The 23,135-nt window shown below is 40.7% G+C and overlaps 1 protein-coding gene across 5 annotated transcripts in view; it reads right to left on the bottom strand.

Moving 5' to 3' along the window:
• Positions 1 to 22,239, bottom strand: part of TUBGCP6 (tubulin gamma complex associated protein 6) — a 29,784-nt gene extending 7,545 nt beyond the window's left edge. The window contains exons 1-18 of one of the 5 annotated variants that reach the window (XM_048499576.1): positions 22,069 to 22,239; positions 18,389 to 19,214; positions 16,641 to 16,804; positions 15,086 to 15,296; positions 14,026 to 14,199; positions 12,595 to 12,716; positions 9,533 to 9,596; positions 8,889 to 8,998; positions 8,253 to 8,344; positions 7,107 to 7,246; positions 6,596 to 6,745; positions 5,325 to 5,406; positions 5,137 to 5,225; positions 4,865 to 4,980; positions 3,986 to 4,124; positions 3,634 to 3,750; positions 865 to 2,122; positions 309 to 367 (exon numbers count right to left, since the gene is read on the bottom strand). In XM_048499576.1, coding sequence (XP_048355533.1) covers positions 309 to 367; positions 865 to 2,122; positions 3,634 to 3,750; positions 3,986 to 4,124; positions 4,865 to 4,980; positions 5,137 to 5,225; positions 5,325 to 5,406; positions 6,596 to 6,745; positions 7,107 to 7,246; positions 8,253 to 8,344; positions 8,889 to 8,998; positions 9,533 to 9,596; positions 12,595 to 12,716; positions 14,026 to 14,199; positions 15,086 to 15,296; positions 16,641 to 16,804; positions 18,389 to 19,120 — 3,819 coding nt within the window. In that variant the 5' untranslated portion in view covers positions 19,121 to 19,214; positions 22,069 to 22,239. The remainder of the gene's footprint in view (positions 1 to 308; positions 368 to 864; positions 2,123 to 3,633; positions 3,751 to 3,985; positions 4,125 to 4,864; positions 4,981 to 5,136; positions 5,226 to 5,324; positions 5,407 to 6,595; positions 6,746 to 7,106; positions 7,247 to 8,252; positions 8,345 to 8,888; positions 8,999 to 9,532; positions 9,597 to 12,594; positions 12,717 to 14,025; positions 14,200 to 15,085; positions 15,297 to 16,640; positions 16,805 to 18,388; positions 19,215 to 22,068) is intronic. The other 4 variants (XM_048499577.1, XM_048499579.1, XM_048499580.1 and 1 more) reach the window with 4 other exon arrangements.
• Between the last annotated feature and the right edge of the window lie 896 nt (positions 22,240 to 23,135).

Here is a 23,135-nt window from a genome sequence, read left to right as displayed (position 1 = left end):
CGTTACCAGGATTTGTATGATTTTTCACAGAAATGTAGAAACACAGCTTTAAAGATTCCAGGTATTGGGAAATGCGCAGCTGGTTCCCTACCCTTAATACATACTTTGCCAAAAAATTTCTAATAAAGAATATTAAAAAAAAAAAAAATACATAGCAAACAAAGGGTCAAAACACTGCAAAACCGCCACTGTTTTAACGCAACATATTATCTTCTTGGTCCAGGAACATTTTATGGGTATCAAAGGAAAGCACACTGAAATTACTCATCCCCTTATGTAGGCCACAGGTAAAATCTCTGCTTTCTTACCTGAAAGTTCTCAGGAGGATTGAAGGGGAGATCTTTGTTATCATCACTCAGAACCGCTGCTATTAACCAAAGGAAGAAATACAATCACATTAGAGGGGGAAAAACATGCAAATTTTACTATATTAAATACTTGGATATTTATCACATTTAAGACACACAGAACTGGACCAAAAAAACTGAAAATGTTCCTGATCTATAATCAGTCAAGTCTTACTTGCTCTTAACAGCAATAGTAAAACAAGGGGAGGTTGGTCTACCCCAGTTATTTTTTTATCCAGTCCATCCACCAAGTTGCACTGCAATTAGACACATGCAATTAGATCACACATGAAATAAATTAATTCCTGCTTAATTGCTCATACAGAACAGTTTTCATTCAGCTAAACCCACCCATCAAGCTATTTACACTCTCAGGTATAAGCCAGATGAGTTCAATCCAAGGAAGTACCAGCTGGTTCATATCTATGTCATGATTCAGAAATCAGACTTAATTGATTCCTATTCCTATACCATAAGAAGTCTGCCAAATAACACTATGGTACTCAAGGCTACTCACCCTTCTCCAAACCTTTTTCTTGCTGTTCATCCAAATCATCAGCCAGTGCCCTGCCAAATAATTCTGACTGCTGCAAGACCTGTTCCTGGCCCTCATCGCTCCCTTTGGTCATGCAGAATTCTTGGCCATATAGGAAAGTCTGAACTGTAGAGTCAGAAGCAGGACCAGAGGTTGTTTTATGATGAGGAATCGGGTCAGTTTCTGTTGAAGGGGTCCACTCCCCAATTTGAATATTGGACTGCGACACATGGCCAAAAGGACTCCACCGAGGCTTGGAGACCTCCATGTCGGGAATTAGCTCTCCAATTTTAATGTGCGACTGGGAGGCATGCCCATGAATGTTCCAACGAGGTCGAGAAGACACAACGTCAGATACATTTTCCCCAATCTTGATACTGGCATTGGATATGTGACCATGAATGGTCCACCGTGGTCTAGTTGGCTCTACATCTGACACATATTCACCAATCTTTATATTGGCATCTGATGCGTGCCCATGAATATTCCATCTAGGCCTGGAGGACTCTACTTCAGAGGCATATTCCCCAGTTTGAGTATGAGCTGCAGAGGCATGCCCATGGACATTCCAGCGGGGTCGGCTAGGTTCCACTTCAGAAGTATATTCTCCAACCTTAATATGTGCATCTGAGGAATGGCCATGAGGATTGGCATGTGACTGATATAGCTGGGTTTGAGGGACATATTCTCCTACTTTAATGTTTGCATCAGATGCATGGCCATGAACACTCCAGCGAGGTCTTCTTGTCTCAACATCAAATACATTCTCTCCAACTTGGACATGGCTGTGCGAAGCACAAGGCCTGAGAATGGTGTTAAAATCATATTGACTGTGTGGGTCAACTTGGGGAATGGTTTCCTCATCTGCTGTGCTTTTCTGCACAAGATTACATTTGTCTGCACAGTCAGTCAAGGAAAGATCTGAGCTAATATTTTGCAAAGCTCTGTCCAATATACTTGTTTCCTGCTCAGTTGGAGTGAAAGGCATTTCTTCTGGAGATTTTGGCAAGAAATCTTCAAAGTCCAAGTTAAGTTCAAGCATGCCCTCCAATGGATCCACTGTTTGTTCAGTACAGTGTACCTGAGTAGCAGTCTCTTCCTCTTCTGACTCATGATGGTCATCAGACTGCACATTTGTTGACTGTGATTTGTCATCCAAAGCATCACCTGCCATTCCAGATTCTGCAATCCTGACAACAACATTCATAGAATGAGGATCTTCAGTAGTTGCAGATGTCTGCTGAAATGCAAAGCCAAAAAAAAAAAATTGTTAACATGGACACATCAGTCATTTGTACAAGTGGAATGTCTTTGCGCCCTTTCTTTAGCCTCAGAAATTTCTTCACTGTAACATTTTTTAATCCACTTGTGAACACCATTTCTACTGAAAGCTTTCAGGATGATCCTACAACTGGATCACTTACTATGGGAACAACTAGTACTTGACTGTATTCTAAATGTATCTGTGCTGTGCTTTAAAAAAAATCATATAAGCCATCACTGACCAGCGCACATGGTCAACAACAGACTAACCCACAGCTCTTACACACGCCAGGAACAGTTCAGGTATGAACAGAACAGAGGCCTTCTCACCTGGCCAGGTAATCTTATAACTTGTAAAGCATCCTTCCTCCAAGGAGCCCAGGGCTCTCCCTCTCCATTTCAGCCTAATATCAACCTTGTGAGTTAGCTTAGGCTGAGAAACATTGGCTCAAGGTCACCCATGGAGTTTCATGATCAGCCAGAAATTTGAAAATGGATTTCTCCAGTTCTACTCTGACACTTTAATCTCAACCTCACACTGGTTCAGTTCAAACTTAGACAAAATTTACAGGTTTATGTATCTATTATAGGCCTACTGAGTAGATTTTTAGGGGATCTTACTATGATCCCAGTTTGTGACATGCAGACAGGATTATGACATTCAGACTTTTAAAATCAGGATCACAAGCAATGTGGATAACACAAGTGTGTTTATCCAGGTAGCCCAGAAAATTATTTATAAATTGGGGAGCGGGGGAGCCACCTGCCCCACACAATTCTGACCAGATTCTTCCAACAGGCACTTAAAAAGTGACACACAGTAAACAGGAATCAAACCTAGTTTAAGAAGTTGGCTGGTGGTCATTAGGTACAATCATCTCACTGAATAAATGTCTGAGATCCAACTACTGTATGCATATTGCATGTATCTACAATAACAGCGTTGCCTTGTCTTTAGTGCCTTATTTAATGTCTTGATTTTTCACATGCAGCTCCAGGGCCATCCAATGACATGAATGCATAGTTGGTGGGTTAAGCAGTGATCAGTGATGACTCAAGCCTTTTATTTTCAGTACAGAAAACTGAGACCATGTTGACTGCACAGAACAGGCAGTGTGGTAAAATGCGCTCTCAGGCCATTGTTTTTACCACTGGGAATGAGGGATTTATATACTGCTGTGAGGTGTAGCAACTTGACACCAGTGCCAGCTGTACAAATTCCTCACCATGAGTGGTAAAAAAGGGGCCTTAGAGGCCATTTTACCACAGGCAGTGTTTTTATTAGACCAGATTTCAAAGGCAGCAACTAACTTCCAATTACACTGGCCAATTCCTCATAGAGCAGTGGCTCTGTACTAACTCTGTAGTTGGCCAGTTCTTTCAGAAAATAGCAGGCCTCACATAAAATGGCATCCTATATCCAACTATGGCTTTTATAATGTATGCCATTAGTCAATTTATACCTGTGTCCCCCACCCCAAAACTGACCTGAAGGCTGGAATCACTTACAGGAACAACTGCAGGAGAAATCTGTTGACACCGGTATTCTGGAATTATGTCCAGTTTCTTCCTGTACTTCCCATTAAACAGATTCTCAAGCATGCCCTAAGCACGAAAATTGAAAATACCACAACTGAACCATGGCCATGCATATATATGTACGTTATCAACATGCCTTAGATAGAGGGAAGCGAAAGTCAGGGCCAGAGCGAGGAGGAACTGTGCCCAGGGCAGCATGCACCCTGCGTGCCTGCCATGCCCCCCGCCCTGGAACACCCCTGCCACGCCCATCCAAGCTTCCACACTGGTGCACACCCAGTGTGTCCACTGCTGCAAGTACCTCAATACGTTTCTGATCTTCCAAGAGAAAAGTGAGACGGGCTGTTTCCAGTTTGTGTCTCTGAATTTTCCATAATGCTCTTCTTTCTCTACGTGCTGCATCTTCAGAGAGTTTGCTGTAGTGATCAATTAATTCTTGCCTACAAAATAGCAAAGGAATATAACTAAAGCAAAAGCAGAATTTAGATTGTAGTAACTACTGTAAGTCACAGCAGTACAGCTGTTAACCCAGATTTGGATATGAAACATTCATCTTCCACCGCTCTCTCCGACATAGACTAGCTTGGGCATGCCACTCCCAACTAACCTCCCTCCCAGGGTTGTTGTGAGGAGAAGCAATTGACTTGGATCTGAGAGATCCAGGTTCAAATTCTTGCTCTGCCATGGAAGATTCCTAGGTGACCTAACCTACCTCACTGGGTCGTTGAGAGAATAAAATGAAGGAGAGGATAATTAAGTAAGCTGCTCTAGGCTCTCACTGAAAAGAATAGCAAGGTAAAAATGAAGTAAATAAGTAAATAAACACATTTTGCATGCTGACTGTACCATTTCTTGCTCTTGTAATAGAGATAATCATCAATTTCTGTCACTCTGTTTCCTGAACCAGTCAGGGTTCAGTTAGGCTGCAAGGGACCAGACAGAAGCTCATGCTACAGTGATGAGTTGGGACACTGACTCCTGGGTGGATATTCTAAAAAAGTGAGTGGAGAAGTATCAGGGAGGAGCTTGTGGATACTTTAAATAAGCTTCTCTTCCAGTTACAGCCAGAAAGCTGCTTGTTTACTAGATCTAAAATTTCAAGGTTGTGGTGGAACTTTTACAAGGTCCCTGCATGCAAAATGTAGATTTCATCCATATGTGGTGCTCAGTGATCTCTTACCTTGCCTTTTTTTCCAACTCTTCCTCTAAAGCCTTCAGTCTTCTCTCCCTCTCCCTAAGTTCCCGAGCATAGCTGAAATCATCATCAATCTCTTCCTGTTTCAGAGCACGTCGGCGCTAGGTAAAGATTCAGAAAGCATTAGAAAGTGTAGTCCAGAGTCCCACACCAAGCCTTCTTACAAGCTTCTCAGCTGCACGATTGTGACTTAAAAATACATGCATCCTTAATGTGGTCACTCACAGAAAAGGTGCATTCTGCTTTCATACAAATACCTCTTGGTCCTTTAAAAATTGTTCTTTCAGTTTCTGAAACTGTTCTCGTTTCTTCACATCCCATGCTGCTTTCTCGGCAATTTGCTGATCTAAATTGAAATTGAGAATGATGTAGCCTTGCAAATGGGGGAGGGGGGGGAGCAATCCCTGAAAAAAAAAACCAGATATCAAACCCAGGTGAAACTTACCAGTAATGGCTTTCAGAGCTTTGCTAGCTGTTTCTCGAGCATGAACAATTAACTCCTGTTTTTCAATTTCCATACGCAGCTCCTAAAAGGCAAAGTCATGTGATTTACTGGGATTGTCAGATTTTAAATCACAAATTAGGTGCAGTTTTACATCAGTGTGAACTCTCACAAAGAAAAAGTTACTTATGCAACCAAAGTATAAAACAGTGGGTCAAGACAATCTGTTTATATATATTAATTGCATGATTAATGGAAGCAATTATGTAACTGTATCCATTGCATGTGCTGACTGCATAATTAAGTACTTTAATTTCATCATAGTTTATAATAATATTGTCCTTTGAAAGAAACGGTACATTCAAATTAAATTACTCTAACAGCATAATTTTAAGGGTTATTAATGCAGCAGCAAATATATTTTTACCACGACAAACACCAGAAATTAGACTGGCACATTGAAATTTCTGGGACAAAATCCTAGTAATTCAGAAAGCTCTAAGTACAGATGTATAACTTTCATTTTGAATTAGCTATTGAAACCAAATGTATTGCAAATGTGCTTTCCACTGAATTGCCTGTGGCAGAAAGGTTAAATATATGGCAAGAGAAGTTAGCTTTTGTACAGATAAATTTCTACCTGTTATTCATACTCTAAGGCCCACCATTATTGTAAATACAACATCATGCTGAGAATTTTGTTATTATCCTGCTTCCCTCCTGTTTTTCCCCAAAGGAAAAGACTAAAAATGCAGAACTTTCAGCTTCCTCCCTTTCTCCACTCGAGGGGACAGATTCCAAGTGCTTTAAACCTCAGTTTGCTTATAAATCTTGGGTATCCTAACAGAATTTCTACAGCAAATGGATCTTGTATTTCACTAAACAATGGAGCTGTCTCATACCAAGACAAGTCATTGGTCCATTGACTTCACCATCAACTATGCTTGGATTGGCAGCAACTTGCTAGGGTCTCAGGCCAAAAAAGGTCTTTCCCAGCACCTGAGATCCTTTGACTGGAAACACCAAGGATAGAACCTGGAACCTCCAACATGCAAAACTATGGAGTTGGAGCCTTTCCCCCAAAAGTTGAATATAATGCACCCCTGCATCTGTCAAAAGCAGAATATCAACGTTAAAAGTTTAGTAAAACCTCAAAAAGACTCATTCTTCAAGAGAAACCAACCAGGAAGATGCAATTCTACATATCTGCCTCTCCAGAAAAGAAATATACATTTTGGACGATATAAAATTAGCTGTGCTACAGGTCAATTTACCTTTTCTTCCTTGCTGATGGAACTGTAACGTGCAATTCTTTCCATTCGGCCCACATATACAGCACAGTCTCGCTCGATCTCTCTCAATTCCTCAAGGGAGAAAATTACAGATATCCGAGGAACAGGGATATCTGACCAGCATATATAGTGCTGTAAAATAAATATATTTTGAAGTATAAACTGCAGTTTGCAAATCTATCATTCTGTTTTTAATCTTTCCTACACTGTCTAGATAAAAACAACAATTACTATATCACAAATGGTAGCTGCTCATTATAGTAACAGCATTTTTGAAACTCTCTATGAAAAGTTCTGTGCCAAACATTTCTATAGAAAAAGTTTCCAACAGGTTCTCACTTTCAGACTGTTGTGTTGTATGAGACTCAATATACTGAATGGAGAGTATTCCAGCAGTTCAGATATGCCTTAGCAGAACTTAATGTAGGATAATTTACAAAATGGAACTTGGAATATATCTAATCAATGATTTCCAAAAGGAACAAGTACTTACCCTGGGACAGCACAACTTTAATAAATTTATGGTTTTTCCACAAATATATACATCGTTAGCAATATGCTTCAAGAACAAAGGGACACAGTCTTCCGCTTCTTTGGAAATCAAAATGTACCCACGGGTCCAGTAACGTTTATCTAGATATTCAATAAGTTGAAAAGGGTCAGAAAGCAGGCTACATTCAAGGCCTTCGGCACTGTGGGGTGGGTGGGGGGTGCTGCTGGTTTTAGGAGCCACTGGGGAAGTGTGCGCGAATACTGACTTCCAAATGAGATACGTAACTAATTTTCTTCTACTTTATCCAAATTCACACAATGACAGGATGCGCTACAGAGAAGCTCACAGTAGTATATACAGGAATGAGAAGAGTGTATCTTTCATGCCTTCGCCTTTTTGAATATGTTTTTTAAATGTCACAGCAGTCCAGGGAAGTGACTTGGAGTACCAAGTGTTGGAATGGAAAGGTGGGCTGACTGGAAAGTACTCCTACATTGTACAGCCACATCCATGCCAACATCACCAGATTAAGCATGCTCCACCCTGAACTCACTCCATCCAGCGCCTGGAGTCATCATGGAGGTAACTAGAATGGCTCATCAGAGTGCAGCACAACAAGGAAAATATCTTACAGATTTTTAAGATTTGGCAGTTGCAGGAGAACGCTCATGGTGGGAGGTGGGTCTGGGGTGGAGTCCAAATGTCACCAGAATGCTGAATATGATTTTTCATCCTATTTCAGAAACTCTACCAGTTCAAATTCCCATCTCAATGACACTGATAGTTACAGCATGACACTTACACACCGAACCCAGCTCTGGAAGGTATAAGAGATTCACCATTGGCAAGTTTCTATGTTGACTTCAGTGCCTCCCAAAACTGAGTGAAAGGACAACCATACCTACGATAGCGCTTATAAAGGCACAAACATGGGTTCTTCTTTCCACTACAGCAACCCTTTATCCCCTCCATCATGCTAAGTCAAGAAAAAACCAATTCTCCTCCTTGGTCAGACCTTGCAAAAACCAGTTTGCTAGATATAATGGACAGGTCAGTCTGTACTTTTCTGATTGAGATGCTAAGGCTTTTGGTTACTAAAACGATGTGACAGGCATTCAAAAGATGGCCCCTTAATTTGCAGCATACCTCTGAAGCCAAGATAATCCTCATTGACCTGAATCATGAATTCACCATAGGCATCTCTGAATACACCACTATACACCCAGTCATGGATAAACCTAAAAGATAGAATATTAAACACCACACTTGAAAAAAATTTCACAAAGTAATTTTTCTTAATTAAAGTATGCAGTTTAATAGATTACCAACAATAACAGGTCTGTTTAGAAAACAAAATAGCAGCTGCAAAGACATAGAAGCCTCATGTTCAGTACTGACCACAAGGAAGATTTCAACAACAAAGGCCTTCAGCATAAGGTAGCTTTTAAACAGCTGAATTTTCCATTCTGCCAAGGAGAACGTCTGATTAATTCCCAAAAGATCCTTGCATGGAAGCTTTTTAAAAGTTTGGCGATTTCAGAAAATCATTATATTTTGCCAAAGATAGTAGTTTTACTTCTTGAAGCAGCCTGATGCATCTCATTAAAACAGAGACTCTTTCAAAGTTCAGCTTTATTTCAGTGTATTAAAATAGGCTGATATTCGCTTTGAAAATCGTGATATCTATTGCACAGAACCTGAATTCATAAAATCATCAAATACAGGAAATCCAAGCATGTTATGGTGTCATTGCAAAATACAATTTAAAATTAAAATATTTACCTTGTATAAGGCTCACAACTTGTTTTTAAGAGTGACAGTAGAACTGGGTAATGTTCATTGCTGCAGTTATTAAGAGCTTCTTCATACAGATATGAAAGAAGTTTCACACCCTGAAATTAATACATCAGAAAATGCATGTCATTTTAAAAGAAATCTCAAACATGTACACTACAACTTCTGTTCATACAGCTGAACAGTGTTATTAGAAGCTATCTTTTCACCTGAAGAAGTCACTTAGAACCTGCTCCCATGGTTGAGCAAAGCGCCTTTTTGTTGCTGTTGATGATTTGCAGACATTTCTATTTATCAGAGCTCATTAACAGGAACCAAGTAGACAATTCTGTGCAAGATGCTAATTGGAGAGAAGTGTTTTTTAAACTTTTATGTGCACTGTCTGGCATAAGCTTTTACAGAAGAATGGGCAAACTCACTAAAAGCTGAACCACTTGTGAAGATCACATTATTAAAAGCGAAAGTCACCAAATGGGAGAACCATTTTCAAAGAATTCCCAGTAAGATGTTTAGGTCAACAACACATGGCTTTGGTAAACACACTCTATCACTTGATAATGCTTCTGCTGATATAAAGCACACATAGCTCTTGGTCCCCTACAGTTTTGGAAGTGAGGCAAAATCATACTCACAGTTGGAAATGAAGCACCAGCATCTCCCGCAGCTCCTCCAATGCCACAGAGTTCAACTAAATACCTTACCAACAAACATCAACAACAGGTTACATACGCTGGATACCTTTAACATTCCCATCTAAACAAGCATCCAACTGCTATTCTAGCATTCCCACAGACAACTGTCAAATGCTTCTGGGCAGTTCACTAGGAAGGCAAGACCCCACAGCTATCTCTCAGTGATGGCCCCAGCACTTGATATTCACAGGTAAACTGCACGTGGAGGTTCTGTTTGGCTTTCATGGAGTGATCCATGAATTTGTGCAAGTCTTTTAAAAGCCATATAAAATAGTAGTTTACACATCTTAATAGTAATTGATACATGCGCCATGTGATTAATTACTTTGCTGAGTCTGTTATTAGCTTGCTGCTAATTAGTCCAGTTGGATGACTCTCACCTTACATGTAGAGGAAAAAAAATCTCCATGGCCCATTACTCATGGAACACTTACCTCGGGCCTTTCAGCTAGGCCAGGGGTCTGCAACCTGTGGCTCTCCAGATGTTCATGCTGCCATGCGGCAGGGGCTGATGGGAATTGTTGTGCATGAACATCTGGAGAGCCGCAGGTTGCAGACCCCTGAGCTAGGCAATGAGGCTGAAGTGTGGTCTCCTCGCGTTTCTCCGCTTATATGTGAGGAGGCAAGCCAGTTCTCTATCTCAGTGAGTCTGTGTTTCCCGGTTCTCTTAACTCTGCCCCTCTTAAAGGCACAGGTCTCATGACACTCAGTAGTCCCAATACTATAGAGCTGATACACACACACACACACACACGGCACTTGCCCTCCACAAACTCTCTCTTCCCCCCACCAACCTCTCTCTCACTGCTGCAGAAGGAGAGAGACTTGTCTTTAAAAAGAAGCTTGTCTTCCCAATCATCAGGGAGGGCTGAAGCAGAGCGGGGGAGGTGGGCTGGAGCCAGAAACAGGCTTTGCTTGTGTTGTTCTTTGCAAAAGCTAACTTGGTTACACTGGTACTTTGATAAATCAAAATGAGCATTAGAGAAGCAGGAAGGAGCCAGTAACAGCGGGACAAGGGGGAAGACATGTGCAGCAATGCGAGGAATAGGAAGGGTGGAGCTGGGCAGGCTGACTGTGGGTGAAGGAAAGAGGTCTGGGGCAAAGCTGTGCTCACTAGAAAATCTTCCCACTCTGGTGGTGAAGCAAAATTAAATTCGTGCTACAAGTGGACTCACTTGCCAAAGCAAGGCTAGAAAGTGAAAACAAAGCTTCAGGAAATACAAGAAAACTTGCTGTGACATTTGCTCCCAAAGCGCAACAGATGCCTTGTGCATAATCAGTCTATATCTGCTCTCAACATACCATTCATAAGCCTTTTCCATGTCTTGTTGTGCTTCCCTAAGTCTTTGTACCCAGACCAAATTAGGCAAGTAGCAGCTTGTAGGTCAGAATTGACCACCAATTTTGTTGGGCCTCTTATAGCCAACCAAATGTTAAAGAAGACATGCTGGAAACAATGGCAACTCTTAAAAAGATAGGAATACCTTCTGACTGTACAAAATAAATCACATTCCATGCTGTAATTTTGCATATAACCTATAAGCAATATAGAAAATGTGTACATCGTGCTATCTGCAAGCATTTGTGCTTCATAGCTAGAAAGATCTTACTGTGTTATGAAAGCAGCTACCAGGTGTAAATAGATCAGAATGTCCAGGAAAGTACATCCCTAACCCTATGCAGAATAGAGTGGCCCCTGAGAACACAGAAGTTGACCACCCTTCATAGAATAAACTGTAAGCTATTGGTCATTTTAAAAACATACCGTATATACTCGTGTATGTCGACCCGCATATAAGTCGAGGCACCTAATTTTACCACAAAAAACTGGGAAAACTTATTGACTCGCGTATAAGTCGAGGGTGGGAAATGCAGCAGCTACTGGTAAATTTCAGAAATAAAAATAGATACCAATAAAATTACATTAATTGAGGCATCAGTAGGTTAAATGTTTTTGAATATTTATTTCAAAGAAAAACAGTAAACTAGCTCTGTAAGTGGAAAAGAGGGTCAACAAAAACAATATGGTCTCAACAATAACTTTAAAAGTACAAAAACCTTAGCTCAACCAGCAACCAAGCTAAAACACCAGAGTTAAAATCCTTCAAAACTGGATTTTTGGTCAGGAGAGGAATGTTTATGTTAGCAGCACCAACATTTCAGAGTATCTTTAGGAGGCCCTCCTGATGATACCACCCAGGTTTGGTAAAGTTTGGTTCAGAGTGTCCAAAGTTATGGACCCTCAAAAGGGTAGCCCCATCTACTATTAGCTCCCATTGGAAACAATGGGGGATGGGACACCCCTTTTGGCGGTCCATAACTTTGGACCCCCTAAACCAAACATCACCAAACCTGGCTGTTATCAGCAAGAGATTATCCTGATGATACCACCCAGGTTTGGTGAAGTTTGGTTCAAGGGGTCCAAAGTTATGGACCCTCAAAATGTAGCCCCATCTACTATTAGCTCCCATTGGAAAAAATGGGGGATGGGGCACCCATAACTTTGGACCCCCTGAACCAAACTTCACCAAACCTGGGTGGTATCATCAGGAGACTCTCATGAAAAATCCCTGAAATTGTGGTGTTGCTAGCCTAAAAACTGTGCCCCCTGGCCGCCGACAAAGTAAAAACCCTAAAATATTTTTTAAAATACACCTGACTCGCTCGTAAGTCGAGGGGGGCTTTTTCAGCACAAAAAATGTGCTGAAAAATTTGACTTATATGCGAGAATATACAGTAATTCATCTAAGAACATACCATTTTAAGTGATTTATTTAACACTGAATCAGACGACAGAGATAAATATGATACAACTCAACCTGGAATTTGGCCAAGGCAGTACAGTGTTTGGTATTAGCTAAGCTACCTATATGGTCCTGCCTTAGCAAGTATGCCTAAGTCTTAGGAATGCTGCCAAAGTGTAAAAAGAACATCTGTATTTATGATCAAAGATCAGGTTTGAAAGCTTCTTCTCCTTTAATGAATTCATGCCATGATATTACCTTAGCTGGCGTCCTAATTTTCTGAAGAGAAAGCTGATAGTTAGAAGAGTTAAAGTAGATGGCGTTGACAAAACACATGCTCGGTAGTACTGGAGGAACTTCCTCAATCCACTTGTAAATGCCTGACAAGAGGAAAAAAGGCAGATGTTCCACTATTAACAGTTGTTTCCATCTAATATATGCTTGAAATAGAAACTGTTCTTCGTACTTTACAGGCACAAGACCACTAAAAAGCCAAGCCTGCCATTCATTTAATACATTTTATGAGAACTAACACAATGACACATAACAATAAGCAAGCTGTCAAGTTCCCCAGGACTCTTAATCAGGCCAGATGTTAAACAATAAAAGAGGAGAAAAGCAGATTTTTTCAGGTTAATGTGATCCATACCAGGATATGGTAGAATTTCTGGCAGACAAAGATTCAGGTCTCGGGTTGCTGCTTGCAAAGAGCCAAAAAGAGCAAAGGGCCATAAAACTCACCAGCTATTTCCCCCAGTGTGCCTAATCTCCCTCTTACCCAGGACAACTTCCATATCTTCTAAATAGGTCCACTAACCCTTTGAAAAACATCCTGTCTCTAGGGCTCATTCCGCACATGCAGAATAATGCACTTTCAAACTGCTTTCAGTGCTCTTTGAAGCTGTGTGCAATGGCAAAATCCACTTGCAAACAGTTGTGAAAGTGGTTTGAAAACGCATTATTTTGCGTGTGCGGAAGGGGCCTAGGATACAAAACTCTTCCCCTCCTCTTTCCAGGTATGTTAAGTTCTTTGGAGTTTGCTTCCCCAAAAATGTCTTTCCCCACCATCACACTTATTTGTATACTCCAATAGGTCGCATGTGCCTGCAATAGATGTACATCAATTTTACAAACTTACCATCCCTGCTAGAAAGGCACTAAGCCCAAGCTACAGAGGCAACTGATCATTTAACTTTCGCCAGTGCAATCAAAACCACCCTTCTGATTTGAATAAACACAGGCATCACCATCTATGTTGCTCCCTGAAACTTCAAAAGATCCTTAAATTAAGTCTTCCCTTCCATCATCCCAAAATCAAACAATCCATCTTTATAAAGAGAAATAACAGTTTTATTGAATGAAAGTCATTTACAATACATCCTGTTGTTAAGATCCAAGGAAACAACAACCTCTTAAAAAACAGGCCACTGTTATGCTCACTGAACTAAGCTGTCATTTCATCACCACCCCAACACAAATCAAGGTATTGCACTACCTGGTGAGTGTATAAATGTACACATGGATTCTAGACATCCCAAATTTTATTCAGAGTAGTGATGACACCTTTGTATTGCAAAAGCTTGACTTGAATGGTGTAATCAAAAAGTATGTAAAGAGGTATACCCAAATAAATACAGGAATGTAAATGTTTCATGAACATTAGATCAAGACAAATGGTAAGCATGCTACCTGAAACACCAGTCCTTTGTTGTATGAGGAGTCTAAGACTGGCTGGACAGAGAAATGACTCAGGCGTGTATAATAAGTTCCATACTGAGCAACTTCTGACAAGAGCTGGTGCATACTTTCAGGTGATGTTCCAGACACATATATGCCCTGCTTGACTGTAAATATCTGAGCTGCCTACAGAGTTAAAGGACAGAAGTCACCAATTAAAACATACAAGACAAAACAAAATAAATGTACATGTCCTTGACACCATCATTTTACAGCTACTAAACAGAACGAGAATTTGATTCAGGAAAAATATGTTGCCAGAAACTAACTAAGTAATCACGGGGTTCGTCACTTAAGATAATATGGTAACATCTATTATGTGAGGTTGCGATTAGACAAAAAAAAAATCCACAACTAGAAACATGGAAAGCATTGTGCTTTATAATTCAGCTAACAAATCATTTTTACAGCAGTGAATGAAGAATTACGCAGAATTGTTTGAGCTCTACTCTCACATGTATGATGTCTTTTGCAGAAAAGGTTGCCAATTAGTCTGGAGAACTAGCTTAATGTATGGAAATGAACAGCTAAAGCTTTTCATGACATGGAGATAAATAACATCACCTTTGAGACTCGAAGGATCAATTTTTCTTTCTCCAGGCCCACTGGCAACCCTATTTACACCTAAATCTAAAAATAACAACTAGTGAAAGAGGGTGCTTTTTAAAATCTTCTGCTATAGTAACAAGACTGAACATATAATTTCAAAGTAGTGAAATTAAGTCTGGTGTCTTAGCAGCTCTTCAAAAAAAACAAATTGAGTTTGCTAGTTGTATTTGTAGCTTTAAAAATAAATTCCACCCACCCCCCAAATACCAGAAGCCTTTGCTGATATACAAAACTCAAGAACATGCATCTGCTGAAGAATATGAATCTGAAAAGTATGTGTTCTTTCAGGAATGTACGTGTATACTAACCATCTGTTAATTCCATAGGCTGTAAACATGCACAACTAAGGTTGAGATGACATATGATGCTTAGCAGTGATTTATCTATAGATGTTTCTGGGTACCTGATTAAATGAGAACGAAACAGACACAACTCCAATAAGGACATTGAGAACATCCTTCACTAGTTCCAGCTCTTTTATTAGCACCCGTTGTGGAAGCTGCAGCTTTGTGCTGCTGAAGAGTTGTAACTCCCCTTCTTGAAGACGACAAAACTTGTCAAAGGCTTCTCTTCCAGCTTCAGAAAGATATGGTTCTTCTTTTTTTCCAGGCGGGCTAAAAAAAATCACAGAAGTTAAAAATCAAGATTGTGAAACCCAAGCAATTATTCTTGTATTGTAGCAATTGTGCTAACACTCTGGAGACTAATTCTCTAAGCCACTTTGAGTGCAAAAGGCAGGATAGACATTTTAAAGTAAATAAAAGCTGGCTCGCAGGTTGGAGAAAATAATCAGAATACAATCATCAAAATATAACCAATAACCAGGTATCTGGCCATTTATTTATTTACATTCGTCCTTTCTCACTTAGACTCAAAGCAGATTACAGAGTGAGTCAATATAATCAATGGGAGGGGACATTCAATAAACTATGTAACAGAATTAGGTTGCAGAAGCAAACAAAAATCTAAAAACAGAACTGAAGCAGAATCTAAGTATTAACTTCACACATTAAATAATGCAAAAATTACCTAATAGGATTCTACTTATAGCAAGCTATGCATAGTAGTAGATCATAGTCCTTAATAATTTATATAAGTAATTTTGTGAATCACTGCATAGAATACTGTGAATCATTTTGTAACCTACTGCCTGCATAGAAAAGCCCTTTTGAATAATTCAGTTTTGCATAGTTTTCAGGAAATCAGGAGAGTGGGAGCCGTCCCAGCCTTCTCGGGCAGGCAGTTTCACAAGGTAGAAACCAGAATACATTATACATAATGCAGCACCTATGAACTGTGTCTGGAGTTCTGGAAGCTATCAGAACTTTAAAAACCACCCAGAGACACACCACCAAAAGCTACTGAAAAGCTAAGTCAACCTGATGATTTGTCCAGAAACACAACACTGTACAAATAAGTCATTGCTGGCTAGAAGCACCTAACATGGGCACACTTATTTTCATGTGCATTATTTATTAAATATTCAAATATTCTATTAAACATTCAACAAACTGCACAATACCTTAAAAACTATCAAGCTGTCATTGCTTAGGACATATTCTGTTTAAGCAACTTAGAATTAGAGTGGTTAACACCAGAATTATAAACACTCAATCTTAGATACCATGGCCCTAAGCCAGTGAGCTCTGTTACAATGGTGACTTGAACTACCGATATATTGAATACGTTCCAGGATGCCATACAAGTTCAATTTTTAGAGAACAGGTGGAGGCTAAAAAGTGCAAATACATGTTTAGTGTTTTGAATCCCAGTCTGTTTCCAGATGGTACTCCCAGATCCTCACAAGATTGGAAACAACAGACCTTCAGTGATGGCATAGGAAATCATTTTGGGAATTGAACCTTTCCAATTTGATACACAACTAGTCAAACAAACTTCCCATCAATCATTTCAGATTACAAATGCAACAGCTGTGACGTTTAAAGCCAGGCACCCACCAGCCAATCCGTTCCCAGCATCTTCGCTTACTAGGTCCATAGGTAAGCACTGCTTCCCAGAGGTCAATATCTGGAGTCACACTGGGTTCTGACTGAGAGTCAGGGGTGAGGTTTGATGCAGACTGGAATCCCTCATCTTCCGAAGGATCTATGCTTTGCGGAACCTGTAATTTAAATGAGCCATATAACTCATATACATAAACTATTGGCTATTATTTTCCCATTCTCCTTCAGTATAGTACATTTCCATCATTGGAGAGAAAATGTCAGCTCCTTTAATTATCACCTTCTTTGCACACCTACCTAGACATATAAAATATCTGGAAGTTTTGAAGCTATTGGGAAAAAACAGAAAATTGGAGGGAAACTGAAATATTCAAAACAATACCTTTTCTATCAAACCTAAACTTCTTTTAATGATTGTACAACATAAAATGAGTCATTAGTCAGCATATAAAATGGTAATGTATTATCACTGAAAACATTACAGCATATTAATTGTTACCAAATCATTTAATTCAGTGATGGCGAACCTTTGGCACTCCAGATGTTATGGACTACAATTCCCATCAGCCCCTGCCAGCAAGGCCAATTGGCAATGCTGGCAGGGGCTGATAGTCCTGTATCTAGGTGGAGTCCTCCCCTCTGAACTAATTCAATGTTTAAAATCTAGGAAAATATTGTATATATTTGCAATATAAGTGTTTTTCCCCACTGGCTAAATTCTCAATCCTTTTCATGTTGTACATATAGAATGAGTGAAATATTTTGTTAGACAAGGATTTTCTCTCTTGAAAAGAGAAAATATTTCATCAAGGGTTTCTTCAGTGCTCTGCTGCAATTTTTCTATAGGAAAAAAAATGAAAAAAACTTCTCAGACTTCTTCATGCTATACATTTTGCGGTCCAAATCCATGCAGACATAATAGCTGTCAATTTGCCAGTTTCTCAACTTTAGTTTACTGCATCTTTAGAACAAGAGTGTGAGAAAGGTTATTATGGAGAACTCAGACTATGATCCAAAATGACCAATAAGAAGAGTAGAAGATCATTCACACATGCAGATTGGCACAGATCCCCCCCCCCCCCCAATAATACAACTGTCCCTGCCCATCGTAAGCTGTTCCTGAAATGGCTTTGCAAATGAGCTGGTATGACAAGGAGGAGGGAAAAAATACAAAGGTAACAAAATGGGTCTGTATGTATACAAATCCAACATAACACTTGAAAAACTATTGCTACAGTGCAAGACACTGCAGACTTTAAAGGTACGTTAATAATAACAGGAATTACACTAGGCAAAGGATTTGAACAGTCAGTCAGTTCAAACCCATTAGGAATCCCTATATTGTGGTAAGAGATCGAGGGTGAAAGAATGATCCAGAAGGAGAAATGTAAAAACGGACAACAGAATGAATGAACAACAATGAAGTTACAAAGACTAGCGTGCTGACTGCTTTGCTCATGAAAGTTTCACTGAAATCAAAAGAACATATTAATAAGGAGCCATAATTTAATACAACTAGAACAGGGGTTTGGATCCAGCCAGCTTTTTCACTTAATCTCGCTCAATTCTCTTCCCAACTACAACTCCTTTCCCACATGGCTTTTATTCATAAAGATTCTGTGAGCCCCAGCATGGCTTCCTTTTTCACCAAGCAAAAAGCTGACTAGATCCAACCCAATGTATCCTCATGTACCATTGCCTGAAATATAAATAAAATAAAAAGAAGAGCAGAAGGTCCACACCTTAATTGCAAGTCCAGACAAATCTGCACTGTCAGGCACTGGCGGCAGATCCAATTTGATGTCCATGTCATAAGTGCGGCTGTGGACAAGAGCACCAAAAAGCGAGACACGAGTTTCCCTCTCAAACCTGTCACTTATCGGGCAGCTCTGTGAAAATGACTCCATGGTAGGAAGACCTGTGCCTGGTGCTGCCTCCATGACCTGCAGCATCTTTTGAATTGTATCATTAAACTGACACTCCTGATTAACAATAAATGTCTGTACATTGGCTTCAAATACACTGACATCATAATAATCATAACCTTGATATTTAATATTTCTTCCAACATACTTGTTATTCATAAAATAATCCCTTTTGGGAGGTACACACTGAGGTGGCCCCGTTCCTGCAAGTTGAACTAGAAGATCCAACACAGAGTTAATTTCGGTAAATGGTAAAGAAGCAGACATTTCTAGCTCATCTACGAGCTCTTCCATCCTGTCTGCTTCTGGGCTCATTCCAGCAACTCTCAGATTGAAAGACAACATCAAAATCTTGTTCTTCACTGGAAGTCGGCAAATGTGAGGTTGTATCTTCTGAGCCTCATCCAAGAAAAGATTTGCAAATAAAGCATTATATGCAATCCTTTTGAGACTTTTCTTTGACTTTTTCCTCCTTCTGCCCAGATGGTCCATCTTTGACGTGTTGTGGGCCTCACACAAGTCACCAAATAGCTTTGTAATACTCTCCATGGCAGTAGTAAATTACTGGCTATCCTCCTAAAGATACATTCGTGTGAATCTAGCTCTAAGCATCTGATAGAGCTCCTTTACAGCATCTGGAAGGCTAGGAGAAAAAAAAGAGTTAACTGTGAAATTCCTCCTTTACTGGTTTTACAGTGTAATCCTATTTTATTTATTACATAATTGCCTTCCTTTTTCCTTGACAATCAAGGTAAATTAAAAAATTAACATCCAATAATAACGGAGTAGGACTAAGATTATATAATGCAAACAACAAATAAACAAAACCAGCATAAGGCATGACATTCCATAATTCAAAAAATGAGTTGCAAAGATAGAAGATGCAGTCAAAGCGAGGCACTGCATACAATAAGCACTGCAGAGTTACTTTACTGCTGAGTGTTACTCACTGCACAGTCTATTGAACTCTTAATCACTGCATTACCGCCCTCAGTATGAACAGTGCGTCAAGGCTCACATTTCCAAACTGTAGTACAGTCCTGTTCTACAGAAGCATAAATGACAGGACACTTGAAGCACTCTGAAGCTTCAAAATACGTAGCAGCCATAAGTCTCTTTTTCTGAGATCACAAAATTGCCACCCACTGGACAAAGAAACTGTTCAAATCTTAACCACTCTCACAAATAGCTTGTCACGCTAACAGCAAAAATTCATATTATGTGTATTTCCATGACTGTTTTTGGAACTTCCTTTTATGTAATATAGGCGCATTACTGCTCAAACTGCTTTCTGTAGTTGAGGTAAAGCAGCTGGAAGGAAGGCTGCAACATAAAACAAGTTCACAAAGTGGGTGTTAAAATACCCATTTCTCCCTAGTCTTATCTTCTAAGCTGTAATTTCAATAGCTGCATCATATATATAAGTAGGTAGATTAGCAGCTAGATAGATCAACACCCCATCCCCAAGAAAGAATTAGATTTGTTCAGCCTTTTTCTGTTAATCTACAAACAAGTCCCAATCAGACAAAGTGGGATTTACTTTTGAGTAAATGTGTATGGGATTGGCTCCAGAGTATTTATTTTTATTTATTTATTATTAGATTTAATATACCGCCCTATCCCAATAGGGCTCAGGGCGGTGAACAATATAAAACATCGTAAAATAACAATTTAAAACAGTTACATCCTAAAATAGTAGCCCACAACCCCACATATAAACCCAAAAAACAGCCCCCCTCAGAGAAGAACGATGGGTCTCAATGGTGTTAAAGACCCTTATAAACAGAGGGGGGCAGGGGTACGGGCACGGGCATGGGCACCATCAGTGGCTGGACTCCCCGAAGGCCCGGTGGAATAATTCGGTTTTACAGGCCCTGCGGAACTCTCCAAGGTCCCACAGGGCCCGGATAGCTGGTGGTAGAGTGTTCCACCAGGCCGGTGCCAGAGCTGTAAAGGCCCTGACCCGAGTAGAGGCCAGCCGCATCATTGAGGGGCCAGGGATCTCCAGTAAGTTGGCCTCTGCTGACGCCCAGAGGTGCGAGTCGAACATAAGAGGTATCACGGTCCCGAAGGTCACGAAGAATTCCCAGGCAGCGTAAGGCGCCGAAGGTCGAGTACCCACACCTTGAAAATGATTCGGAATTCAACCGGTGGCTTCAATGCAGGCGGCGCAGCACAGGATGAATATGTTCTCGAAAGGCGCCACCTGTGAGCAATCGAGCCACCGCATTTTGGACCAGTTTCAGTTTCCGAATCAGACGCAAGGGAAGGCCCGCGTAGAGCGAGTTACAATAGTCTAGCCTGGAGGTGACTGTTGCATGGATCACAGTGGCTAGATCAGTGTTGGAGAGGAAGGGAGCCAACCGACGGGCCTGTCGAAGGTGGAAAAAAGCAACCCGGGTTATATGGGCCACCTGGGTCTCCATTGAAAGAGCCGAATCCAGGTGGACCCCCAGGCTGTGGGCTTCTTGAAGGAGGAGGTCGGCGCCAATGTGACCCCCTCCCACACCGGCAGATTGTTTTGGTATACAGTATACCAGACAGTGTTTTGAAAAGTAATAGGGAAATTATTGCCAACACTCTATATCAGCATTTGCTAGTTTCCTGAAGCTTTCATAAAACAATGATGTTATATACAGTTACAAAAATATTTATAACTTTAGGACAATAACTACCGTTTATTAAGAGGAATATTCAACAACAGGGTTCAATCCTGCAGCACATCAAGGCCCACACAGTACTATCAATATGCCAAATGTGCAAAACAGAAATGTTCAGCACAGCATTCCTGGAGTGAAATTAGAACTGAATTGAGATGGAACAGACTGGATCAGTGCCTTCATATGGCAGAGGGTAATGCATTATATTGTATCTTTGTAATCCCACATTTTGCATTGGTTCACCACACCAGCCCAGACAGTTTGATGTTCACTCAGGAATTCAGTCTTGCATCCCCAATCCTATTACACCCCTCATTGGATGCCCTATATTATTCGGTTACCCCTTTTCCCATTTCTGAAACCCGTGAAAACAAGCTACATTTAAAAAAAAAAAAGAAATCTACTAATAAGAGTTTAAGAGAAGTGGCCGCGTGGGTTTGCTGCAGAAAAATTAAATGGGGCCCTTGAGATATCCTAACGACCAATACATGCTTATTCCAGCAGACGCTTCCGAGGACCAGAGCACACCTCTTCGGATGGAGGGAGGGAGCGATACCATCAATTCTTGTCCACGGAAGTTTGCGGGACAATAAAAACGGGGCCACAAGCTTCCCATTTATTTTTCACGCCAAGGATCTGTCCAGCAACATCGAGAAGCCACGACGAGGCTCCCCGCACGGGGGTTGGAAGGAAACGGCTTCTCGGGTGGATTCCACACAGCATATTTATGAGCTGTTATAAATGAACTCGTAATAAATATGCTGTGAGGCATCCACTTTCGTTTAGCCACCTCCAACACTCACCAACGAAACACGTTTCCATGACAACCGCTCCTACCCAGCAGGCTCCGCGCTCCGTGCGGAAAGCGCTTCTTTTTCCTCCGACGGGCCTCCGCATCTTCCTTCCTCCACCTGCCATAGCGGAGAAACCGGCAAAAAAAACCTCCCGCTTCGCTGCCCTCGGTATCGCCACAGAGATGGAAACGCGGACTCCGTCAGTGAGTCGCAAAGATTCTAACGTCACAAGAAAGCGACGTAGGAAGGAGGGCGGGGCGAGAGTATCAGTTTGTAAGGGTCGGAAGGCGAGAATAAGTGCTCATGGGGCTGTGCTTCGTTTCTGTAGGCGATAAACTAAATAAACTTTTAATGCCATAGAATATGCATGGCACAAGCTCAGAAGGATACTAGTTTAGCACTAGGTCGCACGTGCCACATTTGAACAGGGCCATCGCAGAAGTGAAGAAAAGACAGTAAGACTGCTGTTAAAGTTTGAATAAGGAGAAGTTGGGCTGGAATTTTTTTAGAAATTGTGATGGTAGCGCAGAAGAAAAACGGATGGAATGGATACACGGTTTCCCTGTAAACCCCAGCTGGCAGGCGAGTACTGAAATCTTACAAGTGTGAAGTTGGCACTGTAAACACGGTCAGAAGCATTCTCGTTATCATTCCTAGTTCTAACTCTTCTGAACTGAAAAAATCCAGAGCAGTACTAGAGTTTAAATCTGGATCCCCCCTCCCCCCGTATGTATCCCTAGCTCAGAAAGAACCTGCAATAGGACATTCTTTCAGCACTTCTTTAGGGCTCCACTGATGTATCATCAGCCTTCCAGAAGAACAGAAAACAGTACTAGAAAATATGTTGATAACATCCTATAAACAGTACAAATTCCTAGGGACTTTTTTGTCTATACTTTGCAGATTACCACAGCACTGTGGCTTCTAATGGTTTCTCTAAACCCCCACCCCAGCAGTAAGATAGAACTTACTTCTAATAGCTCAGTTTTAAAGGGCTACAGCAGACACTTCTCTGTACATTTTAGGTGCTCAAAAAGAAAAAAGGCGAACCACCATCTTTCAGAAATTGGATACAAACAAGAAAAATGTTTAGCAACTGCCATTCCATGT

Source organism: Sphaerodactylus townsendi, linkage group LG06 (assembly GCF_021028975.2).
Source record: "Sphaerodactylus townsendi isolate TG3544 linkage group LG06, MPM_Stown_v2.3, whole genome shotgun sequence".
NCBI lineage: Eukaryota > Metazoa > Chordata > Lepidosauria > Squamata > Sphaerodactylidae > Sphaerodactylus > Sphaerodactylus townsendi.
Note: the sequence above shows the minus strand (reverse complement) of the source record. Positions and strands in the feature narration are given on the sequence as shown.